Source organism: Haemorhous mexicanus, chromosome 5 (assembly GCF_027477595.1).
Source record: "Haemorhous mexicanus isolate bHaeMex1 chromosome 5, bHaeMex1.pri, whole genome shotgun sequence".
Lineage (NCBI taxonomy): Eukaryota > Metazoa > Chordata > Aves > Passeriformes > Fringillidae > Haemorhous > Haemorhous mexicanus.
Window position 1 is genome coordinate 26,675,847 of NC_082345.1, and position 23,934 is coordinate 26,699,780.

General features: G+C 39.3%; 1 protein-coding gene across 12 annotated transcripts in view; it reads left to right on the forward strand.

Annotated features, from left to right (window-relative positions):
• Positions 1 to 23,934, forward strand: part of TNRC6B (trinucleotide repeat containing adaptor 6B) — a 132,846-nt gene that overhangs the window by 33,098 nt on the left and 75,814 nt on the right. For 6 of the 12 annotated variants that reach the window (XM_059846486.1, XM_059846488.1, XM_059846485.1 and 3 more), the window contains one exon: positions 2,289 to 2,356. The exons of 4 other annotated variants lie outside the window; for them this stretch is intronic. In XM_059846486.1, coding sequence (XP_059702469.1) covers positions 2,289 to 2,356 — 68 coding nt within the window. Of the gene's footprint in view, positions 1 to 2,288; positions 2,357 to 17,548; positions 17,916 to 23,934 lie in introns of those variants that run through there. 2 more of the 12 variants (XM_059846496.1, XM_059846494.1) reach the window with 2 other exon arrangements.

Here is a 23,934-nt window from a genome sequence, read left to right on the forward strand (position 1 = left end):
TGAAGTACAGCAAACTGATTTAACATTTCTTAAAGCAGATAGGGTTCTCTAGTTGTTTTAAAAGAGATTGTGCCTGGACCGACAATGTTGTTCTTAGCTCAGGTCCTTTATTATTTGTCATTTTTTGCCCACTTCTCTTTGAGATGAAACTTTGATAGATAAGCATGCTGGAACTGAGAAGTCCCTAGGGTTCTTCATAAAAAATTCATAATAAAGCAACAGTTCTATCAGCAGTACTTCAGTGATTGACTTGTTCTGGTGGTGGTCTACAAGATGTTTCAGTTCTCAAATTTCCTGATTATCATCTAACAAAGTAATTTCCCATTCTTGTATTTTTGATGGATTTAAAATCATTGCCTTTTACACTTCCTTTTTTTTTTTTTTTTTTTAATGATACCTCTTTTTCTACAGCTTCATTATATTGAATTTCTGTTTTATATAGGAATCTTGTTAGTTTAGCACTAAATATGCTGTATGTAGTGCCTCTACTCCCAAAGGTTGTATTTCATCTTCCCAGTACTGGCCACAAACTGTTTCCTTGCTTACCATTCCTGTTGAATTGTGCTTGTCTCATACCAGCAACAGGCTAAAATACCTCCTGTGTAAGAGTAATCCTTAAACATTTACTCTCACTTACAGAACCATGCTGTTTTGCAGTGTGGCCACAAATCTGTAACTATTTTATCCATTGACACACTTGATGTTTCAGCATTTTCAACAACAGAATTAAGTGGAATGGATGTCTTTCTCTTTAGCTAGACAGGTGTCAGTCCAGCTGTTAGAGCTCTTGTGAATCAGGTATGGACTGAAGTACAAATAGATTTGTGTATCTGATATGGGAATATATGGATAAAAGTCCAACTTATTTAATAACTGTAAATAAAAATGTTCTTGTTTTCAAACATTGCTTTTACATGCAAATACTATTTGGACTGGGAGACATGGGGGTACATGTTTACAAATGTGTATTTACACATATTTGATTGACTGTCTGTCTTATGGATGTCATTGGCACCTTACAGTTCCCCACTTTGTTGGTTTGTTCATGGTTTTGCTTAGGGCTGTGCCTGGGCAGTCAAATAACATAATTTCCTGTATCCTTGTTAGATGTCCATATGCAGACTTCAGGGTTTTGAAAGTATTTTTGACCTGACAAAAGTTTTAATGTACAAACAAATAAATTTGACTCTTTGGGGGGGGGGGGGGGGGGGCAGGGGCACAAGGGGAAGTGGCTGATGGATTTTGGTTTGGTTTGGGGGGGGGGTTTGCCCCTTCAAAGACTGACTAACTGACTGAATAGTGCTTCTCTCCTTTTTCCAGATCAATGTAGTGGCATGGATTTGTGTGTGATTATGATTGAGTTCTTTTTTGTGTGCCTCGTTGACTATTGCAGTGAAACCTGTTTGCTGGCTTCATATGAAGTAGAGCATTGCTAACTGTATCTGGATGTTTATATAAAATACTAATTGCATGTGTTGAATTTTTTGTATAAAGAGAAGAATGTTTTTGCTACCTGTGCAAGAACTTCTGGCTGAATTAAGTGATTAAATGAAGAGTGCATAATTAATGAGTGAGCAAATAAAATGTAATTCTTCTTTCTCTCCAAAGAAAGTACTGAAAATCTATGCTAAAATTGATATTTTAAAAGCAAACAATTAAACATTAGACTTCCTTACTGCCCTTGGAATCTTCTAACAAGAGAGCCAAAGGAAATGCCTACCTTATGTTGTCATTGGAACAGCATTTATTTGAGGTTTCCTTAGGCCTCTTTTTTACCCTGCTAACTAAGCTGCATGTGCAGTTAAAGTCTTTTTTCAAAGAAAAGTTATTTTTCACAAGAAGTACTCTGCTTTTGCAGCAATTTCTTTCTGTGCTTAATAAGTTTCTTCTAAAATTTTTATTCTTTTCCAGACATGTTGATAAACCTTTTTTTTTTTCATTCCTGCTTTATACATAGGGGAAAAGTGGTAGAAATAATACTTAGAATGACAAGGGAAGCCCTTAACAAAGCAGAACTTAAAACCTATGTACCTTGACTGATAGTATTCTGCTATAGCCATTAAACCATTCTTTCTCCTTGCAAGATTTTTCTGAAATTTGTGCTATGAAATGATACCATAGCAATGGGGTTGGAGATGTACATATGTTGCTAAGAAACTACATGATCTGTTCTGGACCAGCCACTGTGGTAAACTGGCTCTTCTAAGTTGTTGCATATGAAAAGGGCCACTTTAGGTGATGTGCGTTTTGCTCCACCGATTTCTGACCTGCAATGCTTGCCTTTGCAGATGGAACATGAGGATTTTGTAATGGAGGGGCATGGCAAGACTCCACCTCCTGGTGAAGAAAACAAACAGTGAGTCACACGTTTATTTAAAAAGGGCCTTACTGTAGTAAATGGTGTGAAGCACTCTCATTTAAGCGTGTTGGGAACATTGGTTGGTTGCTTGGTGCCCACCGTTTTGGTTCCTCAAATATCCATATATATATATATATATATATATATATATATATATATATATAAAATAGTGGATAGTGGCTGAAAAAAAAAAAGAGGCAGGATGCTGATTTGCCTTATATGTAAAAGCATAGACATATGCATTGCAATTTCAAAACATGAATCAGAAATAGTTGTAAAAGGGATAATCATTCTGGAAGCTTGGCACTGACGTAATGAGTTTGTACATGAAGTTTTCATACAGCTGCTCTTCACTGAAATAATGTGAAATGTGAAAGAAGCATGGCCTTCCTTTTGGTGTGCATATGGCAGATTGGTCTTCTTTGAGCCATATTTCTTTAGAATGCATTTTAATAAAGGATCAAAATTTGCAAACAAAATGCTCTTTTGAGGATGAGCAATATAAGATGCTGGTACACAGAGCTTTAAGGAAAGCGGCTTGATTAGAGAAGAAAATTACTGATTTCTGTTAGGAGAAGGCTTTTTGATATGATTTCAAACTGAAATCCAAACTGGTTGGACTTTTTCCCTGGGTTTTTGTTCAGATAGGGAGAACAGAGCCTTATCCTAGAAGTACTTCAGTGATGGTTGTATTCTTTGTTCTTCTCATTAGTTAATGCAATAATAATTCAATTTTGATACCGTAATTAATTTTTTCTTTTCCTGTCATTTGGAGCAAACAGGAAGGTGGTCTTTGGAAAATCTAGATCACAGAACTCTTTTTTTTCCTAAGCCTAACTGGATGTCTCTTCATGAGAATTTCTTGTTCATCTTCACTACACTTGTTGCAGAAAGGCTGGGATGTGGCTTGGGGTGAAGGTCTACTTTGCCTCCTAGATAAGCTGGCAACTGTAAGTGCACTGCATCTGTGACAGTGAGAAACCATTTCTGAGGTAGGCAAGTTGAGGTCAGCAGAGTTCTAGTGCTGAACATGCACATTTTTTCCATCATGGACATGAGCCAAACTTCTCAAAGTAATTGTTGTTATTTCTGTCTATTCAGACTGAGCAACTTACTGTGGTACCAAGAGATACCAAAGTTGTCGAAGTAGAAACTTTCAGAAAGTTCCAGAAGAAAAATTTGAGCAGAAATAAAAAGTAGGAGTTATATTTCTGCTCTCCTGAATTGTTTCTTTATATATCTAGTAGTTTAATGAAATACATTATCAGAGTGAGTAATATGAGGGATGTTGTAGATGTTGTATTGGATTTGCCATAGCCTTGTGTTTATTTGGTGTCTTATTTTAAGTGCAAATGGAAACTAGAATTACTTTGGAGTTGATCTGTTTTTTAACTGGAGCTTTTCAAGTGGCTTGAAACATTATCTCACTTGAAATCCCTGGTTATTAAAGAATATGAGGTTAGTGATAGGTGGTATTTTTAATTTTTAACTAATAAATTTGGGCTCAGCTGGCATCTGGAACCTTGTCATACAGATTCTGCTGTAGGAGTATAATTCTTAATAATATTTTGATTGAAGTCTAAAGGTGCAATTTTAGTAATGCAAGAGTTGAAGGTAGTTGTTTTATGCAACTAATACTAGCATAATGCCAGCAAAATTCAATTGTGGTTATTGCTTCTAAATTTGAATCAATCACTTGAATATTTCTCTATCCACAGGATCAAATTTTCAGCTAACTAACAAAATTGTCTGCCTTGACAGAGTTTACCTCTTGTCATAAGAGAAGGAAGAAAAACAATCTGAAATTACTTATTTGTATTATTACTTACTTGCAGTGGGGATTAGCTGGACATCAACATACTGGACTGGGTATTTGAAAGAGGACAGAGAGGAACTCTGGAGCATCTCACAGAGGAGAAGCAGAGAAAGCTGTGGCTGTTTAGTCTTGAGATAAGAAAACTTGGGGAGGATATTATTATCCATGTGTATAGGTATCTGATGAGGAGACTAATGAAGACGGAACCAGATTCTTCACAGTGGTGCCTGGTGGAGCGGCAAGAAGCCATTGGCATAAACTGAAATACAGGAAGCTCCACTCAAACACAAGGGAAAAAATTTTCTTTTTTTACTGTTAAACACGGTCAGACCTTTAGAAGAGGTCACCCAGAAAATTTGGGCCTTCATAGCCCTTTAAGTGACTCAAAACTCAGCTAAGCACAACCCTAATTCTGCTTCAGCCTGCTCTAGTTAACCATGCTTTGAGCAAAGGCACGGGATTGATGGTCTCAGAGGTCCCATCCATCTGCAGTGATTCTGTGATTTGGTGTACCCATGTCTACTGTTGTCCTCCTAGTTGGTTTGAAATAAAATTGGAGCTTGTTAGTGAAAGGTTTGAATGTAAGTTTGAACGTGGTGTTTCTAATTCAAGTGTTCTCTACAGAAATAGCTAATCCACTGAAGATACTTCCTTCCCTTTCCAGCTGTCGTTAGACTTAGTAGAATTTACTGCCTCTGTAGCTATGCAGATGGAATGGTTTTTCTTTGACTGCTTCTAATTTACTTTTCAGGAAAGTTGGGCATTGTAATTTAATTGCCTTTCATTAGGCAGCCTGATCTGGGTAGCTCTGCACTGAGATTACTGAGGAAGTGTTCAGAAGAGATGGTTTCAGATGGTGAACTGGCACCAGAGTTCCAGAGTAGCCTCCCAGTGTTGACCTCCTAGGAAAGCTCTGCAAATTTCTTACTATTTATCTGCATTTCTGTGGGCTCAGAGCTTTACTGGACAATGAAAGAACAGAAATAAAAATAGGCTTCTGAGAAACTTTGAATGGATGCAATAGTTCTTACCTAGCCACGGTTTCATGTGAAATTTCCTTTGCTAAAGTATAGCTTCAAAACTGAATACAAGGAGCCAGCATCCATGGATGATTTCTGGCACTTTATGAAACAGATTACTTCCCAGTTTGACTCAGGGATATAAAAACTTGGCATTTTTGCCTTCTAGTATTAAACATATACACAAAAAATGCAAACAAACCCAGCAACAACAAAAAACCCTGCTGCAATGTTGTGAGCCTTTTTTCTGCTGTACTGAACATTTCTTTTGGACAGATACTGAAGTTACAGCATTTTAAGATTTTTAATTGAACTGTAGGTGATACCTGAGAAGTGCTGTCTTCTGATACCTGTCACCTTTATGGAAAGGATTTACCTGGTTAAACTGTACACAAGGTCTTCAGAAATCTTCAACTGATCTTTTACAATATGGATATAATTTATTTCAATTTAAGCTAATTACGAGGAAGTTACCTATTCAAAATCCTTAGTACAATTGGGAACTGGAATGGCCACAGTCATCTCAGTCCTATGAAAGATTTGCAGTTTATGTGCAGTGCATATGTCACAAAGGTGTCATGGTTGTGCAACAGTCAAGTGATTGATGCTAAAAGCTGAACTTGAGAAGAAGTGAGCCTGCTGGGGCTGCTGGAGTGGATCGTGGCCATCGTACACCATGCTCCTGCTCTGGCTGAGGGCCAGTGACTCCTTGATAAATTGTTACTTCCCAGTTTTTGTGTACTCTGTAACCTCCTTAGCTGTCTGGCATGGGATATAGCTGTGTGTTATGCTAGGTCATACCATTTTGTTATGGGGCTAATATGTTTGGTAAGAAACCCATTTCCTTTCTCCCTCCCTCCCTTCCTCCCTCCCTTCCTCCCTCCCTTCCTTCCTCCCTCCCTTCCTTCCTTCCGCCCTTCCTTCCTTCTGCCCCTTCCTTCCTTCTGCCCCTTCCTTCCTTCTGCCCCTTCCTTCCTTCTGCCCCTTCCTTCCTTCTGCCCCTTCCTCCCTTCCTTCCTCCCTTCCTTCCTCCCTTCCTTCCTCCCTTCCTTCCTCCCGCCCCTCCCTTCCTTCCCTCCTTCCGCCCTTCCGTCCTTCCCTCCCTTCCTCCTTCCTTCCCTCCTTCCCTCCCTCCCTCCCTATGAAGAAAGATGTCATTATGTTTAATTACAGGTGAACATTTTGTTAGAGGTATTCTCTCATATTTTCATCCTTTACAACTGGCATGCTTAGGAAGTAAATATTATCTCCCTCCACAAAATACTTACATAGCAGCCTATAGTGCTCTTATCAATTGTAATAAGGCTTTTACTTTGCTACTGCTGGAGAAAAGATTAAGAGCAAATGGGATCCAGAAACATCTTTCCAAAACAGTCAAACTTCTGTTGATGAGCATGGGGCAGGCACAGGGGCAGGAAGAAGAATTCTGCTCAAGTCCTTAAATTGAGGTTCTGCTCTTATCTCTAGCAGCATTAATTAGCAACTCTGCTTGTGCTAATAAATTACCACCTGCTGTCACAAGCAGAAATGTATGCACCCTAATGAGTGAAAGGGACTGGGTAATGAAAAACTACTCATTTTTATAAGATAAATGTAAATGTTTTACTCTTCCTAGCTGGCACATGGAGAGGTCTGTTTGACAGTAGCTATTCAGACAAAAAGTGAGCCAAGTTCATACTCACATTTAGTAGGAAGGTAAGCCAAGCTGCCACTGCTGTTTGAAGTACCTCAGCTGGCTATTCCCTACCTGCAGTTTCGTAGTAATGGGAGAGAAAAGTCTTCAACTATCTTGGCAATTTGTACATCTGGAAGTGATTCACATTGTAAGAAAGGTATCAAAACAAGATAATTTCTGTAATTTAGAAAGTGTCATTGGTTAGACCTACTGAATAGGCTTTTATCTGGCTTGATAGTTAAATGTGCTGATTCTGAGGCAAGGGTTTTTAATGAAACCGTCCAAAATTGCAGTAATACCAGGATGAGATTGGAACCGCTGAGCATCACAAAATTGTTTAACATTTGGTAATAGTATCTTATTTTTCTTTGACATTTCAGCAGGAAGGTTCAATGTCTTCATGGGTTTGTGTGACACTACAGTTAAAAGAAAATAGTACCTAAATTGGCCTAACCTGGAAACAGGAATTACTCCAAAAGTCACCTTGTCCAGTATTGTGTCCAAAGGGAGGGGTGGGGTGGAGGGGCCGATTTGAAGGTTAAATTTAACTTCTAAGTTGTATCAGGCTTCTCGGGTTTATTTGAGAGCTTTTCTGGACAGTCTGTTGCAATATTAATCACCCTCACAGTGAAGAAAATTTCCTAATGTTCAGTAAGAATTTATGATCATTGCCTTTCATCTTTGAATGTGTGTATCTGAACATGGCCTAGTCTTCATTAAAACTTACCACTGTGTTCACTTATGCAGCAGAATAGCTCCCACCTCCCCCGGCTTAGTTTTGCTGTGGAAAAACTAAGTGAAATCAAAAAGCCAGTTTACAGGCCAGTCCATGTGTTGCTGGAAACTATAAAAAGACTGCAGTGGTATATCCTGAAGTTGTCTGGTTTGGCTGATGAGAATGATAGACATTGTTATGAACTACTGCAATGTTCTTTTGAACGGTTGAAATTCCACAAAGGTCCCTAGCATAGCTTCTGTTCCTTTGGGATAAAACATTGTTCTTACCAAATGTAAAGTAAACAGTTAGCTAAAAGCTTGTGTAACAGGGGGTTTGTTTGATGTTTTAAGGACATTCAATATTACAGAAGATTTTGAGGCTTGCCTTGAGTGCCATTACACTTCTTAAATTTACTGGCGGTACTGACCTCAGCAGAGGTTGGTTTTTGTCAGAAGATCCGTGCTTTGATTTTCAAAGTAGTATCCAAATCCTAATTCAGATTATCAGCTCAGATTTGAGGTACCTAAATTTGTGTATCAACCCAAATTCTATGAAATTAATGGCAAGTTATTTCTTGAATTACATTCAAGACTTATGTAAAGGCATAGCTGTCTTTATACTGCTTATTGTTCCTGTGTGTAGAATAACTAGCCAGTTAAAGAAAAGTCCCCAAACATTTAAGTCCTCTGTCTGGGATCCTAACAAGTCCCCACAGGGAGATGTGGGATGTCTGTGTTGGCTGTAGCAGACCTCTCTGTCACAGGCTGTTGCAGTTCTGTTCGTGTGTCAGACTGGCCTTCAGACCCAGTGGTAACTCAGACTTTCTCTGATACCAGCATGTCAGTAGGATAGTTCTAACTTCTTTCTTTTGTACCCTTAGAGATGTGATAGGGTATTTAAGGGTGTGAGACCACTAGACTAAAACCAAATGAAAACTGGTCCAGCTAAGGATTAAGGAATATTTTCATCACCTTCATACTGTACAGATGTTTTTAATCCATACAATGGAGTGAGTGACAGGACAAGTTTGCATCTGAAAGCAAGTTTACCTGTGTGTTTAATGGGTCCTGAGACACAGAGAAAAGAATTGTCCTTTGTTTTGCAACTAAGTGGGTAGAAATGAAGGAAACAGGAGCAGAATCTGTATCTGTAGAGGCAGCTGTATTTCACCTGCGACTTGTAAGTCAAAAAAGTTACAGAAGCTGACTTGCACCCTTACAATGTAGTACTTCTGAACAATATGCAGAATTTATACACAAGCACTTTAAAATGGCAAAAGCTTCATTGTCTTCCATATTTTACCAGTTCAGTGTTATACTTAAATGTTTTGAAGTTTTTGTACTTAAAGTTTTAAGTATTACCCACAGGAGGACTCTTGTCTGAATATTCTAAGCAAAAATATTTTAAAACTAGGCATTTGCTTCTGAAAGTTAGACTTGAAAAGGTTTTCAGTTGTCATTTCGTAATTTTTAAGACTCCACATTTCATGTCCTCAGTGATTTGATATTTTTTTTTTTTCCTTTAAAATCATGAGCAAATGCAGACCTTTCATACACCTCAGCTAACCTACAGCTTTGTGTATTGCTGTTTTGCAAGTATTTTCTTAATATGTGGAAAGAAACGGAAGCCAGATGACCGACCGTTAAGGAAAAAAAGGAAGTCACACAGAAAAAAAGTCAACTTTGGAAGTGAAGCTCCCACTTATTATCACAATGTGTTTAGTCTACACCACTGCTGAATATTGAGAGAGGAAAATATTTTGGGCAGTGTACATTCTAAGTGTGAATGCTTTGGCACTTCTTTGCTGAGGATTTTATGCTGCTCTCTTCCAGACGTCTTGTGGTGAAAACAGGCTAGTTTGTTTGGGCTCTCCCCGTGCCCCAAGATCTGCATTTGTCCTGTGTAGGAAGTGCACAGTGCCTGCTTCTGAATTTGCAGTCTCATCTGATCAAATGACTACTTCACACTTGTCTTAGTGAAAATGTATTTTCCATTCCAGATTGCTTGATTTTATAAGTATGATACTGCAAAATACCCATGGTGTCACATATCCTTGATACTTTGGTTGTTATCTGAAGTTATTCCAGTTAGTAGTAATTGTGATTGCTAGTGGAACGGAGGATATCCTGATTTGCTGCTGTCTTACAGAGCTTAATGTACTTTGAAGGGGAGTATTTGTATACTGATCAAATTCCTAAAATCCCAAAGCCTCTGTATTCCAGACACCACCACCCACTTCTCCACTTATTCCTGTCCTCTAGTCCCTTTCCAGGAATTCCAGGAAAGACTATCTGTTGGACACTCTATTGACATCTGGAGTTCCTTGTCCAAGGAGTTGGGGGTTTCTGAGTCTGTTTGATTAGTGGCTGTTCCTTTTTTCTCTCTCCCAAAGTTGCTGACTTCCTCAGGAGGTGCTGGAATAACTGCCCTCCAATGTATCATTTATATGGACGGTTGAACATTGCTCTCTTTTCAGCTTTTTGTCGCTATTTAGATGGCAGCATTTGGATGACACCTACCATGGGATTCAGCTAACAGACTTAAAGAATAGCAAGCAAAATCATCTAAGGTATAGTGGTAGACTTGGCAGTGCTGGGTTGATGGTTGAACTTGATGGTCTTGAAGGTCTTTTCCAACCTAAATATGATTCTATACTATTCTTTTAATAATTTTTGAGTCCTTTCTAAATTAGCATTTTGTCTATATTCTTATTGTAAAAATACAGTTTAGATTAATTTCTGTAGTACCTATGCCAAGTTAGTGCCACTAATTTTGATTTGCTAAGGATTTAGTTTTTGGACTGCTAGCATAAGTCAGTGGCATCATAAATGTGTATGAAGTACAATCCTAAAATTTTTTCCCCTTTTTGCATCAAATTTAAGATGCTCACTGCTTTTTTCTCTGCTTCATTCTCTCTCAAAAAAAAAAAAAATCATCCTTTTTTTGGTATTTTTTGCGTGTACACCCACAGTGGTTGAATGGTTGATTCTTCCCTTCAAGGAGATGAAGGAAGGAAAGGGGGAAAAAGCACTACTGCTTTTATGTTGTAAATGAGTTTGTGATCTTTTTGTTTGTGTGGAAGAAATAGAAATTTTGATGACTATGTACTGTGACTTAGGTATACCAGAGGTTAAAGTAGAGAAAGAACCGTGACCATTTACCTAAGATGCAGATACTAGCCTTGATGAAGTGACCATTATTGGTTAAAGAAAGGGAGATAAGGAAAAAAAACAAGCTCTTTATTTCCATGGAAAAGATGTGACTTACTTTGTATGACTAAAAATATTGTGCTATGTGATAAACATGGTATGAATTAAAAACTTGTTTACAGAGATATTTTGCAGGTCTTGAACTGCATTGCTCCTCTGGCATGCTGTGATCTGGAGAGCTGCTATGATTTCTTTTCCTCCTACCTAAATAGATTGAATTTGCTGGACTCTTTGCCCTAAGTCAAAGTTGTTCATATTTGGGAGTCATACTGTTTTTTGGGTTACTGCATGCATTTGAATATTTGTGACAGTTACAGCTTGTAGAATTTTCTGCCTGGATAGCCAGCTGTTCCTTTCCTGACATTTCAAACTGAAGGACTGTACATGAAGGCAAATTACTCAGGGAAGATGTTCAAGTCACTTGGAAAGATCCATTTACAGATTTTTGCAGCAATAAATAGTGTTTTTATTTTAAAAAAGTCAAATTAGGGAAGTCCTCTCTTACAGTAATTCACTCAAAATACATTCTTTTCATATTCTGCTTTTACTTTGGGTGTTTTGTTTTGGGCTGGCTTGCTTTTATTATTATTATTTAACTTAGCATATTATGGTTCCTTTAATGAGAACAAAGGAAAATGGGTTGGTGCCAGCTTCAACTAAGATGCCAGAAATTCCTTTGCTCAAGAGGTTTCCGGCCCAGTGATTGAACTCCCATGCTAAAACTAAAGACAAGTTAGAAAAATTTGCAGCAAGATAGTGGGCTATCTCACCAAAAATAAATTTAAAAAAAAAAAAAAAAAACCCAGAACAATAAAAACCACTAAGCGCAGCATAGCTTCTTTTTAGCTAGGGGGGAAAAAAAATTGAACTAGAATAAGACTTCCAGTCCAAAAATCTTCCTTGTCTTTTCTGAGATATCCTAAAAGAACTTATAAGAAATCTGCTTTTATTAGAGTTCAGGAGCATGTCTAAAGGCACTGTATAAAGAAGGGGTCCTCTTGTGGTAAAGTGTTTGTAGACATGAAAGAAGTTTTTTCTTAAATATTCTAACCTGGTCAGATGAAAAAGCTTGGTGTTATTTAAAATGTGTAAAGCTCCAAGGCTTAAACAGGGTGAAGGAAGGTTTTAATGAATGAAATTACTATTCCTTTTGAAATTTGTAGTAACAGCTATGGTTGATGGAAAGTCAGTTGGATCAGTCATGTAACTGGCATGGTAATTTGCATGCTGTAAATAACAATTAGAAAGCAACACTTGCTGTATCTCTGGGTGGGATGACACACTATACCCTTTCCCTGAATGTCCGTTTATTTGAAAGATGCATGGAAGTGTTTGGGGCCAGGCTGGATGTGACTTTGAGCAGTCTGGTCTGGTGGGAAGTGTCCCTGCCCACAGCAGAGGGGCTGGAGCCAGATGATCTTTAAAGGGCCTTTCTGAGCAAAACCATTCTATGATTCTCTTTTCACTCTAATTCATATAATTGCATTAAACAGATAGCTGTCTCCCATTTCATTGATATGTTGGCAGTTTACAGGATTTTAGGAACCTGTTAGAATAGAACTATAGCCTTCTAAATCAAGATGCTTCTGGGTTGATAATGAGCAGGTTAAAGAAATTCTAAGAATATTAATTTACACAAGTTTTGTTGCATGTTATGTTACTGGAAAGTACTTATTTAATGTCCAAGGATATGGATATAAAGACTCGATCAACATTTAGATGTAGATAATCATTGGTGGGAGATGATCTTGGGGGTTAATTCTTTCAGTTCCTAGAGTAGTTAAGTCTCATGCAATGCCTTTTCATGTCTTTATCTTTTCCAAATAAGTTTGGAGTCTGTTGTCCAGTTCTGGTTGAGTGAGGCAGAGGAGTAAGAAACTATAATATAATTATCCTTATATTAAACTTCTGTAGCTTCCTAGAGAGCAGACCAAAATTGATTTCTTCACTAACAGAAGGGTTTCAGGACAAGACAAATAATTATCTGTTCTGGTTATGTCTTCTAACGGCTAACCATGTGTGTGCTTTGGGATTAGCTGCAGTATATGCTAGTTTTTGCCCAGACACTGAAAGAGGTGAAAACATTTTATGGGAAGAGCTCAGCATAGAGCTCAATATACTGTTAGAACCTTGGCATCAAAGGAGAACTGGCTGTGCAGGAAGCTGGGATTAGTGTGGAAAGTAGAGGTGCAGTGATGTGTGACAGAGATTCGTAGGAAATGAGCTTTCAGTTCTGTTGTTCACCCAACAACTTTGTTAAAAGCCAGATTGAAAGCTTTCTCTTTCTCCAGTCTGGAAAGGGCATTTGGGGAATTGAAGAAGTGGAGGCTTAGTGGTAGATTATTTGTAGGCTGAACAGTGAGGGAGAGTATTGCAGCAGATTGAGGAAAAATTAGGTGGAAAAGCGAGTGTTTGCAAAATTTGGTGAATAAAGTTTTCCTTCTGACTCTTTATCTTTTCCTGAGCACTTCATTAATGTATAGGGTCAGAACTTGGTTTGGGCTTGAAGTCATGTGTCATTCTTAAACTGAAGTTTTCAGACCTTGTATTCTTTCTTTTGTTCCTGGCAAAATATGAATGAGGTCTGAGCTTAGTATGACTCCAAAGCAGTGTTGCAGTATAAGTTTTGAATAATAATAATAATAATAACAGTAATAATTCCTAAAATGTGTTGATAGGTGCCTTTGTGTAAGGGATGCAAAAGCTGCTGTAACCTTTTCAGAAACCAAACAAGCTTTTCCTATGTTGGATGGTTTTAGTCATGGTAGTTTTCTTTGAAGAAAGTATTTACATTATACTTTTGATTACTATAATTAAAAACCACTGCCAGCCTGGTTTTCACAATTCTGCAGCATAAAATATCTCGCTATTTACTAAGTGTGGAAGGGGAGGACCCCAAAGAGTTATGCTTGGTGGGATTGTAATCCCAAGCAGTTGGACTGCTGGCAACTGGCTGGGGAAGTGGTGAGTAATCTGTAATCTGCCTCCAGTTATCTTGCATCTCTTGCTGCACCCCACTTCTGGGGCTGGAAGAGGGAGATCTGGAGAAATCGAACTGATGAGCTGCAGTAGGGTAGAGGGCACATAGGCTTCCGTTCACTTTGACAATAAAATCTGCCTTTTTTCCTCTAATATTTGAGGAGTCAAACTTCAACAGCAGTAGAAAGGACAGTAGGTGACAAGGCATTCATGCTATGAGAAGCTTGTTAATATTTGAGGTTTCTGCTGAGGAGCTGTGTTAGTAGGAGATTAATTGATTTTTCCACTGTCATGGTATCAGTTATGAAGAACTTTCTAGGGAAAAAAATAAGTCTTATATTTATTGCCAGGGGTGTATAGGCAGTATAGAAAGCCCAGTGGGTGGGGTCCAGTGTTGGGATGATGAGGGTGCAGCCTTCAAAGTAAGATATGACATCAAACCGTAGGACTTTGAGCCCAAACAAAATGCCAGCTCATGAAAGAGGGAGTTTTGCGTATGGACTGGGATGAACTCAGATCCTTTTAAATCTGAGTAAAGAGCTACAGGTCAGACAGACCAGGTCTCCTTTGTGAGATGACAGCTGGAGGGTGTGGATACCTCTGTTCCAGTGGACACTGGAGCATGTCTGTGTACATAATATTGAAGCCTAATTGCTTGATTTTTATTGATAGGTCATCAAAAAGAATGAGCTCTTACTAGAACCACAGTACAGCTTAATATGAATAAAAAAACCTATTCCTCTCCTGCCTCAGTTGAGATACTAGTGCAGGGAATCCACGATTGTAAGCATCTCTCTTAATGTGCGTGTATATGTCTGCTTATACTGGATACTGTCCTCATAGGAGCACTGTGAGGCTTCATTAAAGATTTTAAAGTGCTTTATGATCCTCCAGTGGAAGGAGCTTAGAAATGAACTGTTTGTAATCAGATAAGTTAGTAGCACATAACAAGACTATAACCTATTAACACTGCCTATTAACAGCCTGTTGGCATCAGAATAATTAATGGTTAGGTTTTTGAAATGCAGTTGCCCTCTGAAAAGAAAGGTGCAGGTTTTGGATATGCTGTGTATTTTATGCTTTACTCCATTGTCTTCTGCACTATTGTGATGCATAACAAACAAACAAAACTCAACAAACCTCCCAAATCAAACAAAAATGCAAAACCTTTCTGTTAGCAATCTTAATCAAAATGCCAGCAAGACTAGGTAAAGAATTTATGCCTTTCAAATGGTAGTTTAATGGAAAAAATTTAATTAAAGCTACAGTTATTCAAGAATTACCCCTACTAGCCTCTCTAAATATTTTTGGTTCACTGATAATTTGCTTACTTTCTGATTTAAAAAGCTTTGTCAATAGAACGTTGGCAAGGTGAAAATTTATAGCAATTATTTCAACTTGGATACACAGCAACTCAAGTGAGTGCTTGCTTCTCAAAGTCATCACAGTATTATCAGCTCCTTGAAGTAAAGGCTTCCAGGACTTCAGAATGGAGAGCTGGCAAGCCCTAGTGAAGTTAAGAGGATTTTTAGGTCTCAATAAAACAATTTGGCTTTTGAGAAAGAATAAAATTGTCTGTAGCTTAATGCATACTGTCATAGTCAGTGTGAACACGCATAGAACATGTAGCTGCAGTACTTTATGTATTTTTTCAAGAGGGGGTAGCTGTTCCATAGATGTGCATTTACATTTGCTTTTATGCAGCTGTGTGAATCAGATGCCTAGCAGTTGGTTTGGATTTTGTGATTAGGAATTTAAAGTGATTGTGGTGTTCTGTTTGGGTTTTGCCACAAATAAGATGTTCCCTGAGTTTTCACCACATCTCCTAAATTGCTATGTTTGGATTGGACCAGCCACAAAACACTCCAATCTGCTACATCCAGCAGGGCAATTCTCTGCTTTGGTTTAGGCAGAGCAACCTGAGCAGTTATATCCAGCTGCTTTTATTTAATGAAGCACCCCAAAAAGCAACTCACATTAGCTATTGCCAGAGTTTCTTGAGCCTCAGAGACAAATGGATACAGTGCAGGCTGTAGTCCTGTTGAAAAAATCCTGTCAGTGGCAGAATCCCCACTTGAGTTTCTGTACTTTATCATGAAGGTTGGAGCAAAACATGTCAGAACCAGAGCTGCACTAGCCTTGCATGGCCTCCTGCAGAGGCCAATGGCTTACGTTCTGTAATAATACATACTAATAATTTTTATTCTCATTCATAAGATGTGCAGCTTCTGCCCCCCTCACATTAATTCCTTTGGAGTGCCCTCCCATGGATCTCCAAGTTAGTTTCATTCTATGGTATTGTCATGAATGGGTGATTTAGATGCTTAAAGAATTCCTGTCAAAGGTATTGGCAAAAGCACCGTGTCTGTGACAGAGTTTAAGATGGGTTTGCATAACACTCAGGCACATGGTGTGATTCTTAGGGTGGCTTGTGCAGGGCCAAGCCCAGGAACTGGGCTTTTTTTCCTCCAACTCGGAGTATTCCTTACTACCTGGATGAAGCATAGCAAGGAAAATCAGATCATAATCAATTTGAAGAAATTTGTGCAGGGACTGGGAACACAAACAAAAAAGGGAGACCCATTAAATCACGAGATTCAGAGTGGACCCACTTGCCAGACTTAACCTCCCACTTGATCAGTGGTTTTATGTCTAAAGGATTTAGCAGCACTTAATCTTTGGCTAATTTTACACAGAATGATTAAGTAGAAGTTACTGTAAGCACAGCAGCAGTGTACCTGTAGGTCTGAGATGGCAGTATTCATACTATACTTGCTGTAGCATATTTAAAGCAATTTGCACACACCCAGACACAAACTCTGTACCAAGGCGTACATGTTACAAGTTCTCCTGGTGTTCAGGTGTGTTTTGACTTTTTTACTTTCTACATCGTTACGTTGCATTAGCGTACAGAATTAAAAACTTGTATATTTTAAGGGTTCGATCCTGAGGGTGCTCCCAAGAGCTTCCCGAGCGAGCTGTCAGTTCCCTCCGCAGGCATGGTTCCATTACAAAGTCAGCTCCAGCATTGCCTACCTGTGTTGGGCTGACTCAGGAGCAAGTCTCCTCACAGCAGGATCATACTCGCGTCACCATATCCTTTTGCTGAACTGTATTCTTTACTGTTTCTGCACATTCAGGGTAACATCTGGAAACATCCCGCAGATTTTTTTTTTAATGTTACAAGATGCTGGGATTCTCTGTTTCAGCCGCTGTTAGAGCGGTTATCTACGGAAATGGCTGGGAAGAGGCTGTGGAGTGTCTGCCTAAGGGCTGAGTTGCAGCCTGCGACTTTAAGCCGGCACGGCAGCCGGAGAGACCGAGTTTGCTCTGCTGTCCTGCGGGTGTTCCCGTGTCTGGACCTTGATCTCGGGTTTATGCGTGCGTGTGCTGTGGGCGGTCTGGTTACAGACTGGATTAACTTTGGTCTGAGCGTGACTCCGGTCCTTGAGTCAAGAGGGCGTTGTGCTTAAAATGGGGGTTCCTGCAAGCGAGCGCTGGGGTCGATGTTCCCGGTGCACCGCAGAGCCGCGCGCGTGGCTGGAGGGACTTAACATTCACCATTCGCCGCTTGTCGGCTCTGCAGCCCTTATGTGGAATTAGCATAGTTGGCTGCTGTCTTTTTAGCCGGTTTTAAAGAGAGCAGCTCCATCTGGGCCGCCCTCCGTACTCTCGGGGCTCCCCACCGTACCCTCCCTGGGCCCCGTCTCTGCCCGGCGGGGGAGGCCGGCCCGGTGCGGGCAGGGCAGGGCGCTGTCCCTTTAAGGCGGGGGGCGGGGCGGGCCCGGGCGGTGAGTGACAGCGCGCGCGGGGTCACGTGAGCCGCCCGTATTTGAAGGTCACAAAAAAGCTGCTTCCTTTAGAGAGAGCAAGAGGGAGCGAGAGGGAGGGAGCGAGAGGAGAGAGCGAGGGAGCGCAGCCAAAATGGCCGACGGAGCGTCTGCTGGGTTCTGAACGTTTGAAATAAAAAAAAAAAAGAGAGAGCAAAAAAAGAAAAAATTAACAAAAAAGGAAAAAAAAAGCTAAACAAAAAAAGCAAAAACACAAAACCATTTTTGGATTTTTTTTTTCATTTCCATTTCTACCTTGTATGCCTCAACTCGCTGGATTTAAGCACTGCTGCACTTTATGAGGTTAGTGGTACGTTTATGTTTTATTGTTTTTACCTATCAGTTGATTTCTTTTAAGAGCCTGAGCTGACCGTTTCCATCCGTGGCTTGGCAGAGGTGCCTTTTCTAGCACAAAGACTTGCTTCGGATCTTGTCTGCTTGTACGTGTACGGCACTTTTAGTGGATTTTTTGGGGTTTTTAGAAGGAGCTCTCCGTACAAGTGCGGTGTGGTTTTGGAAGATATTTGTAATTTAAAACACGTAGGCAAATTACAGAAGATCGTTTGTATTTTTCGAGCTGGTGAAGTACAAGATAGTGCTGAAAATCTTGTTTTATTTAAATAGAGGCTTTTTAGAGACTTCTTCTCCACAGCACCCGGAGCTCTTAAATCTGCTGCAAAAATTTGCATGTATAAAACCGGGCTCGCATTCTTTCTGCTGCTGGGTCGGAGCGGGGCCGGCCGGGGCCGTGCCTCCCGCGGGCGCAGGGACGGAGCCTCCCCGGCGAGGCGCGGGGAGCGCTGCGGGGGCCGCGGCTCCGGCCGGGCCCGGCGCTGCCGCGGGGCTCCCGCGCGGGCTCGGCCGGGGCTGGCGGCCCATCCGGCGTGCGCCAGGTATTCAGGAATGTGCGGGATGCTGGCCACTGCCGGGGTTTTGTGTTCTACGGGAAGCGAGCGATCATCTCCACCTTAGTAAGTGTAGGCAAAGGGCTGCGCTTTCTCGCTTTTTTTTTTTCCCCCCAGCCTTCTGTGTTGCTAAAAATTTAAATCCGAGTTATTTTTGCAACTCCCTCCAGAACCAAGCAGAAAATTAAAGGGAAATAGCTGGAGCTTGCTTTTTGAGAACAGGCCCCTCCTCCTGCATTGTAAGAGTGTGATGTAATGCTCCTTTCTGTGGGGTTAAATGAAAAAATTTCCGTGGTGGTGTACATTATATTTCACCCCTTCCTCACAGGCATTGCGTTGTGATATTTTTTGTAGCTGAACATGTAAGCAGCAGATAATTCTGCAAATAATCGTGTGACTGTATTCCACATTGCAGTGTTTTAGCGTAATGATTGTGGTTAGCAGATCAACTTTGTAAACCTGAAAGATGGCTCATATTTTATATTTCTTTGTGGCCTTACATGCATACAGTTAAACACAAATGGAGGAGACAGATTTCAATAAGCTTATTGAAAATGTAGCTGGCTGTTGTCGTTATAGTCTTGTACATAGTGGGACTTTTTTTTTTTCCTGCGCTGGCGCTAGCAAATATTCAAAATAATTCTGCAGTGTGTTGTTTCTCATGGAAATTAGGAGATGGTATCTTTGGAGTTTTCTTTTTTAATTTTAAATTAGAAGAAGCCAATAAAAGAGAGCTCTGCTCAAATTTTATGTAGTGTTTTTTGCTGGTAATTTCGGTCATTAAGCATTGAGTAGTTAATACATGTGTTACTTCAGTTAATACATGAAGTAACACATACCCTTTGCTTAGCGTTAATGAACTTACTAGATTCCAGCCTCATGTTACTGGTAGGTATCTGAGGAAATGCTATAAAAACGTTCTGTGTCTTTGACATGATATACTCTGATGGCTTTTGTTACTCAAAACCTTCTTGAGCTCAGTGGAGATCTGGATGTAGCTAAAATATGTTGAATTTACCTGTTGATTGACAAGCAATCATTAGACAATTAGAACTGTTTTCAAATGCAGTCTAAAGTATTCTTTAGGAGCATTCTCAGATTTGTTGCTTACTGGACCGAAACATCAGTTACTGCAGTTGATGTGATAATTGCTGTAGAATGGCATGGCTGAACTGATGAAATAAAGACAACTCAAGTTGTGTCCTGAACTGGCAGTATTGTAGAGTGTAGTCTTCCCAGAATCTGCACTTCAGAACAGTACTTGCCTTTTCTGTGTATTTTTTTTGCTTTCGTGCCTTACTGCCTACGTTACACACTTGCAGAATGTGTAGATGTTTGCACATTTAGCTTGGTGGTTAAGGTGATGGAATACAGGGTGGCTCCCAATAACTGCTACTGCTCCTAGCTACAGAAGCTGTTGTGGGTCAGACAAAAGGCAGCTATTGAGAATAATAGAAATCATTCCAATAAGGAGACTGTCAAACATTTGAGCAGCTTTGTGAGACTGTAATTGTGAATAGGAAAGACCAATTAAAATAATTCCTCTTACAAATATGCATTTGACCCCTCAGATCTCACTGCGGGGTGTGTTGAGTACTGTGCAGTCTGTGCAACCATAGGATTTTAAGTGTGAATCTGGGCAATTCACAACGCTGTTTGTATTCAGTGCATTCCTGCAGTACAGCGGGGAACAAAACACTTAAATTTGAGAGACCTGACTTGAGTTGCAATTTCTAGATCAGTTTGAAGTTTAAAGAGGCATGGGGGCAGGGGAAGTTTTTTTGCTTCGTTCAGTTTGCAGTGACGATGCTGAGTTCAGAAGCTTTATTAAATTTTTCTGTTTGCATTTGCATATCAATTGTTGTTGGTATCTACAGGAATCACTCCCTTTCCAAAGCAGACTGTTTTAGTAGGTTGAAAGCTACAGTGAAGTCTGTAGTCAGCAGAACCCCTGGAGATTTTTGCACTACATCTAAGAGATTCTTGAGAAATAATTGACAAGTAAAGCCTTATTACCATTGAGCTTCAATATACAGGAGTCTGCAGTTCTAATGGGAAAAAATTCAGGGAAAACAAATGACTGAAAGATCAGTATGCTTAGTTTCAGTTGCTTTTCTTTTAGCCTCTTTCTCTCCTGCTGAGAAGGAGAAAAAGAAACTTTGTAAGATCATGCAGTCTTTGCCAACTGATTTCAGCTGAACTTAACCTTTTTAAGATTTTTGTTTCTTACTTATTAATAGGTGGCTTAGGAGAGGAGAAAGTGTCAAATTTATGAGGAAAAAATCCAAAGAAATAGAGTATTTCTGGAAGATAATTTTTATCCACAAGTTTCCTAGTATCCCTTTAGAAACTTGTCATGTATCTTGAAACAGAGTTCTTTAATTCTGGTCATTATGGATATGCATTTCTTTTGGACCAGGGTGGAAGGTGAAAAGTTTAACTTACAGTTTATTTTGAACAATATTTCTTGGCAGCTGCACCCTTGGTACTCTCTTCAGCTGGTAGTAGTTCATAACTGAAAAGTTTCAGCGGTTTTTCCTTTAATTGATTAGGAAGCTGTCTACTGCCTTCCTAAGAGCTGTTTCACCTTGTTAAGTATTGGTTTCCTGGTTAAACAGCTCAAGATTTGAGGCAAGAAAATAAGATACAAAGGATGTTTACCTCCAAGGGCCTGTATGTCATGTCCTGTCAAGGGAATCAGATGTGAGTATCAGGGTTCTAGTTTTGTTACCTTAGATTTCAAGTAGCTAAACTGTAAATATTGGACTAACATTATTGCTCCAGAATTAATGATGTAAAATTCAGGTTAGATTAATATAAAGATGTATTTCTTCTGAAATCTTTAGTTGCTAGTGTAATGCTAGCATTAGCAGTCTTACATGGTATGTTTGCATGTGCCATATTTCAAATATTGGACAAACAAATTGCTTGAAGTTGGGTGTCAAGATAACAGGTTTTGGCCATTTCAGCATTAAAGGCAAATATGGAGCTATCATGGAGGTAAATACTATATATTGAGAATATTTCTATTTTGTTGTTGTGATGGTGCCATAATTGCTCTTCAGAACACAGGAGGAATGGTGCCTTTTTGTATTTGTGGAGAATTCCAACTCCAGAGCACAGGTTTAGCACTGCTTAAGTTCTCCTTACACATAGGCTTCCTACTAAAGAGCACGACAGGGGGTTTTGTTTTTGTTTGGTTGGGGTTTTGTTTATTTTGGTAGGTTTGGGGGTTTTTTCTTGCTGATACAAAACATATATTCTGGGAGCAGCATGAATATATGCAAACCCTGATTTTTTAAATTTTTTTTTTGGGCCATCAGCATACTTCTGAAGGGAATTCCTAAGGTTCGTGGATATTGTCATTTTAAAGGCTGTTTTCCTGTCTGTATACAGTATGCTGGCATTACAGTTTAGGGATGAAATGCCCTGCTGTTACTACAATTGTATATTTTTAATAATTTCTGAGAAGTTGTGTCTTAAGAACTGGTTGATGTGATATTTGGGTGTTATAGCCTGAGTAAATTGAAGGACTTCTCATTCATAATATTGTACTTTAAGGACTACTTTTAATTAGCCTGTTAAGTCAAGTGGGAAAACATAACACAAGATACAACCCTTGGAGTTTTTTCAGATACCTAAGAGGAGATAAATAAAACACAAGATGTACTTTAAAGACAGAACAAACCAAAATGGCTTAAACACCATGGAAAAATGTGTGCTAATACATCTGGAGATAGTGAGGGCAGTTCTGTTAGAAAAACAGTAAGAATGAAAGTTGACTGCTGCTCCTTACAGTGCTACCATTTGTGTCTGAACTCAATCAAATGGATGTTTGTATATGTTAGGCAGAGAAAATCATCTAAAAATGCGTTGACACTGATAGGTGGAAAAATGCTTAAAAGTAGAAAGCATGTTTATATTACTAAAAAAGTGTGTTAAATTGAGACTTTTAGAAGTGAAATGTGACCTTGGAATTTACTTCAACAAAATCGAAGCAAGGCATCAGGATACGATTGTGTTTGATTTCATGCCAGCAGGGGAGTTCTTCTCTTAGGATGGGATCTGTGAGGTCACATTTTAGCAGTGGGGGACATCAACAAATTTTGAGGTAGCTCAAATAAGGCCAGCAAGAAATAATACAGGGAGGTAGTCCAGCAGAAAAACTCTTCATCTTTTTAATGCTTATTTTCATAGATACATTCTCTGCAAACAAAGTAGTTGTCTAATTTGTGTTAGAAGAGCAGCATTTTGACATAGAGCTCCATCGTAGTTGGGTGTGCTTTGAACAGCATAGTTACTTCAGCAACTAAAAAGCAGAAAGATATGAATTTTTTAAATCAAGGTGACCATTCTTTTTTCGTTCCTTAAAATTACATGAAACCCCACTGTGCATGTTAAAGTTATAAGGGAAGCATGCTCAACTTTCCCAGTGTGCTTAGCAGATGTAGAGTTAAGGCTTCCTGAAGTACAGGTCTGAGTATAGCAGCTGAATAGATTTGCACTAAAGCATAATATTGCTTTACTTTCTGAATCAGAGAAGAAGTACTTCTTTAAAAAATAAAACAGCAGGAAGATTACTTCTGGTATTCTCAGTGGGGCTTTTTTTCCCCTTTTTAAGCACAGCATTTGCTGAATAACATAGTCATAATTCTGCTGTCCACTTGTAATGTCAGTAGCTGTCGGGCACAGCCTCTGTGTGCATAGAAAAGTGGCAAAACTTAAACTGCAGTGAAACTGCTGGAATTGGGGTTTTTAAAACGGCTTTTGTAGATTGAGTTTTTTTGAGCTAGTTGACCTATATGAAAATAGGAAAGGTTAAATGTATAATCTGTTCATGCCACTTAACCATTAATTAGAGTTGAGCTTAATTGTCCCATTTTACATGTGCTCTGTGGCAAATATACATGAATGTGTTGTCATTCTGGTTCATTGTATGCTTGTGAGCTTAGCTGTGCATGAGCGATCCAGTTTTCCAGGATGCAGTGTCCTGTGTCACTTAAACCTTCCTTAAAATAAGTCTTCAGTATTTTCTTCTACTTTTTTCCCCCTGATTTGAATTTTAGTGTTGGTGGTGGAAGACATTGCAACTTAATATTAGGGTGCTAATGTAGCAGCGTTTGTGCTCTTGTTGCAGCTTCTGTATTAGTATTTATATTTTTAATTGTATATAATTTTGATTAAGCAATCATGTCAGATTCAGGGTCTGATTTAAAACACATGGTTCTAATTCTGTGTTGGTTCTCTAGATATACTTGACTGCAAAACAGCTTTTTTTAGCAAGAGGTTGGCTACCACTGAGAACTTCACCAACTAAAGTGAAACTGAAATATTTTGATACATCACTTAGCCCGTGAAATATACAGCATGTTTGTGCTCAGCCTTTTGCTGAGCAATTCATAGGGAGGATGATTTGATCACAAC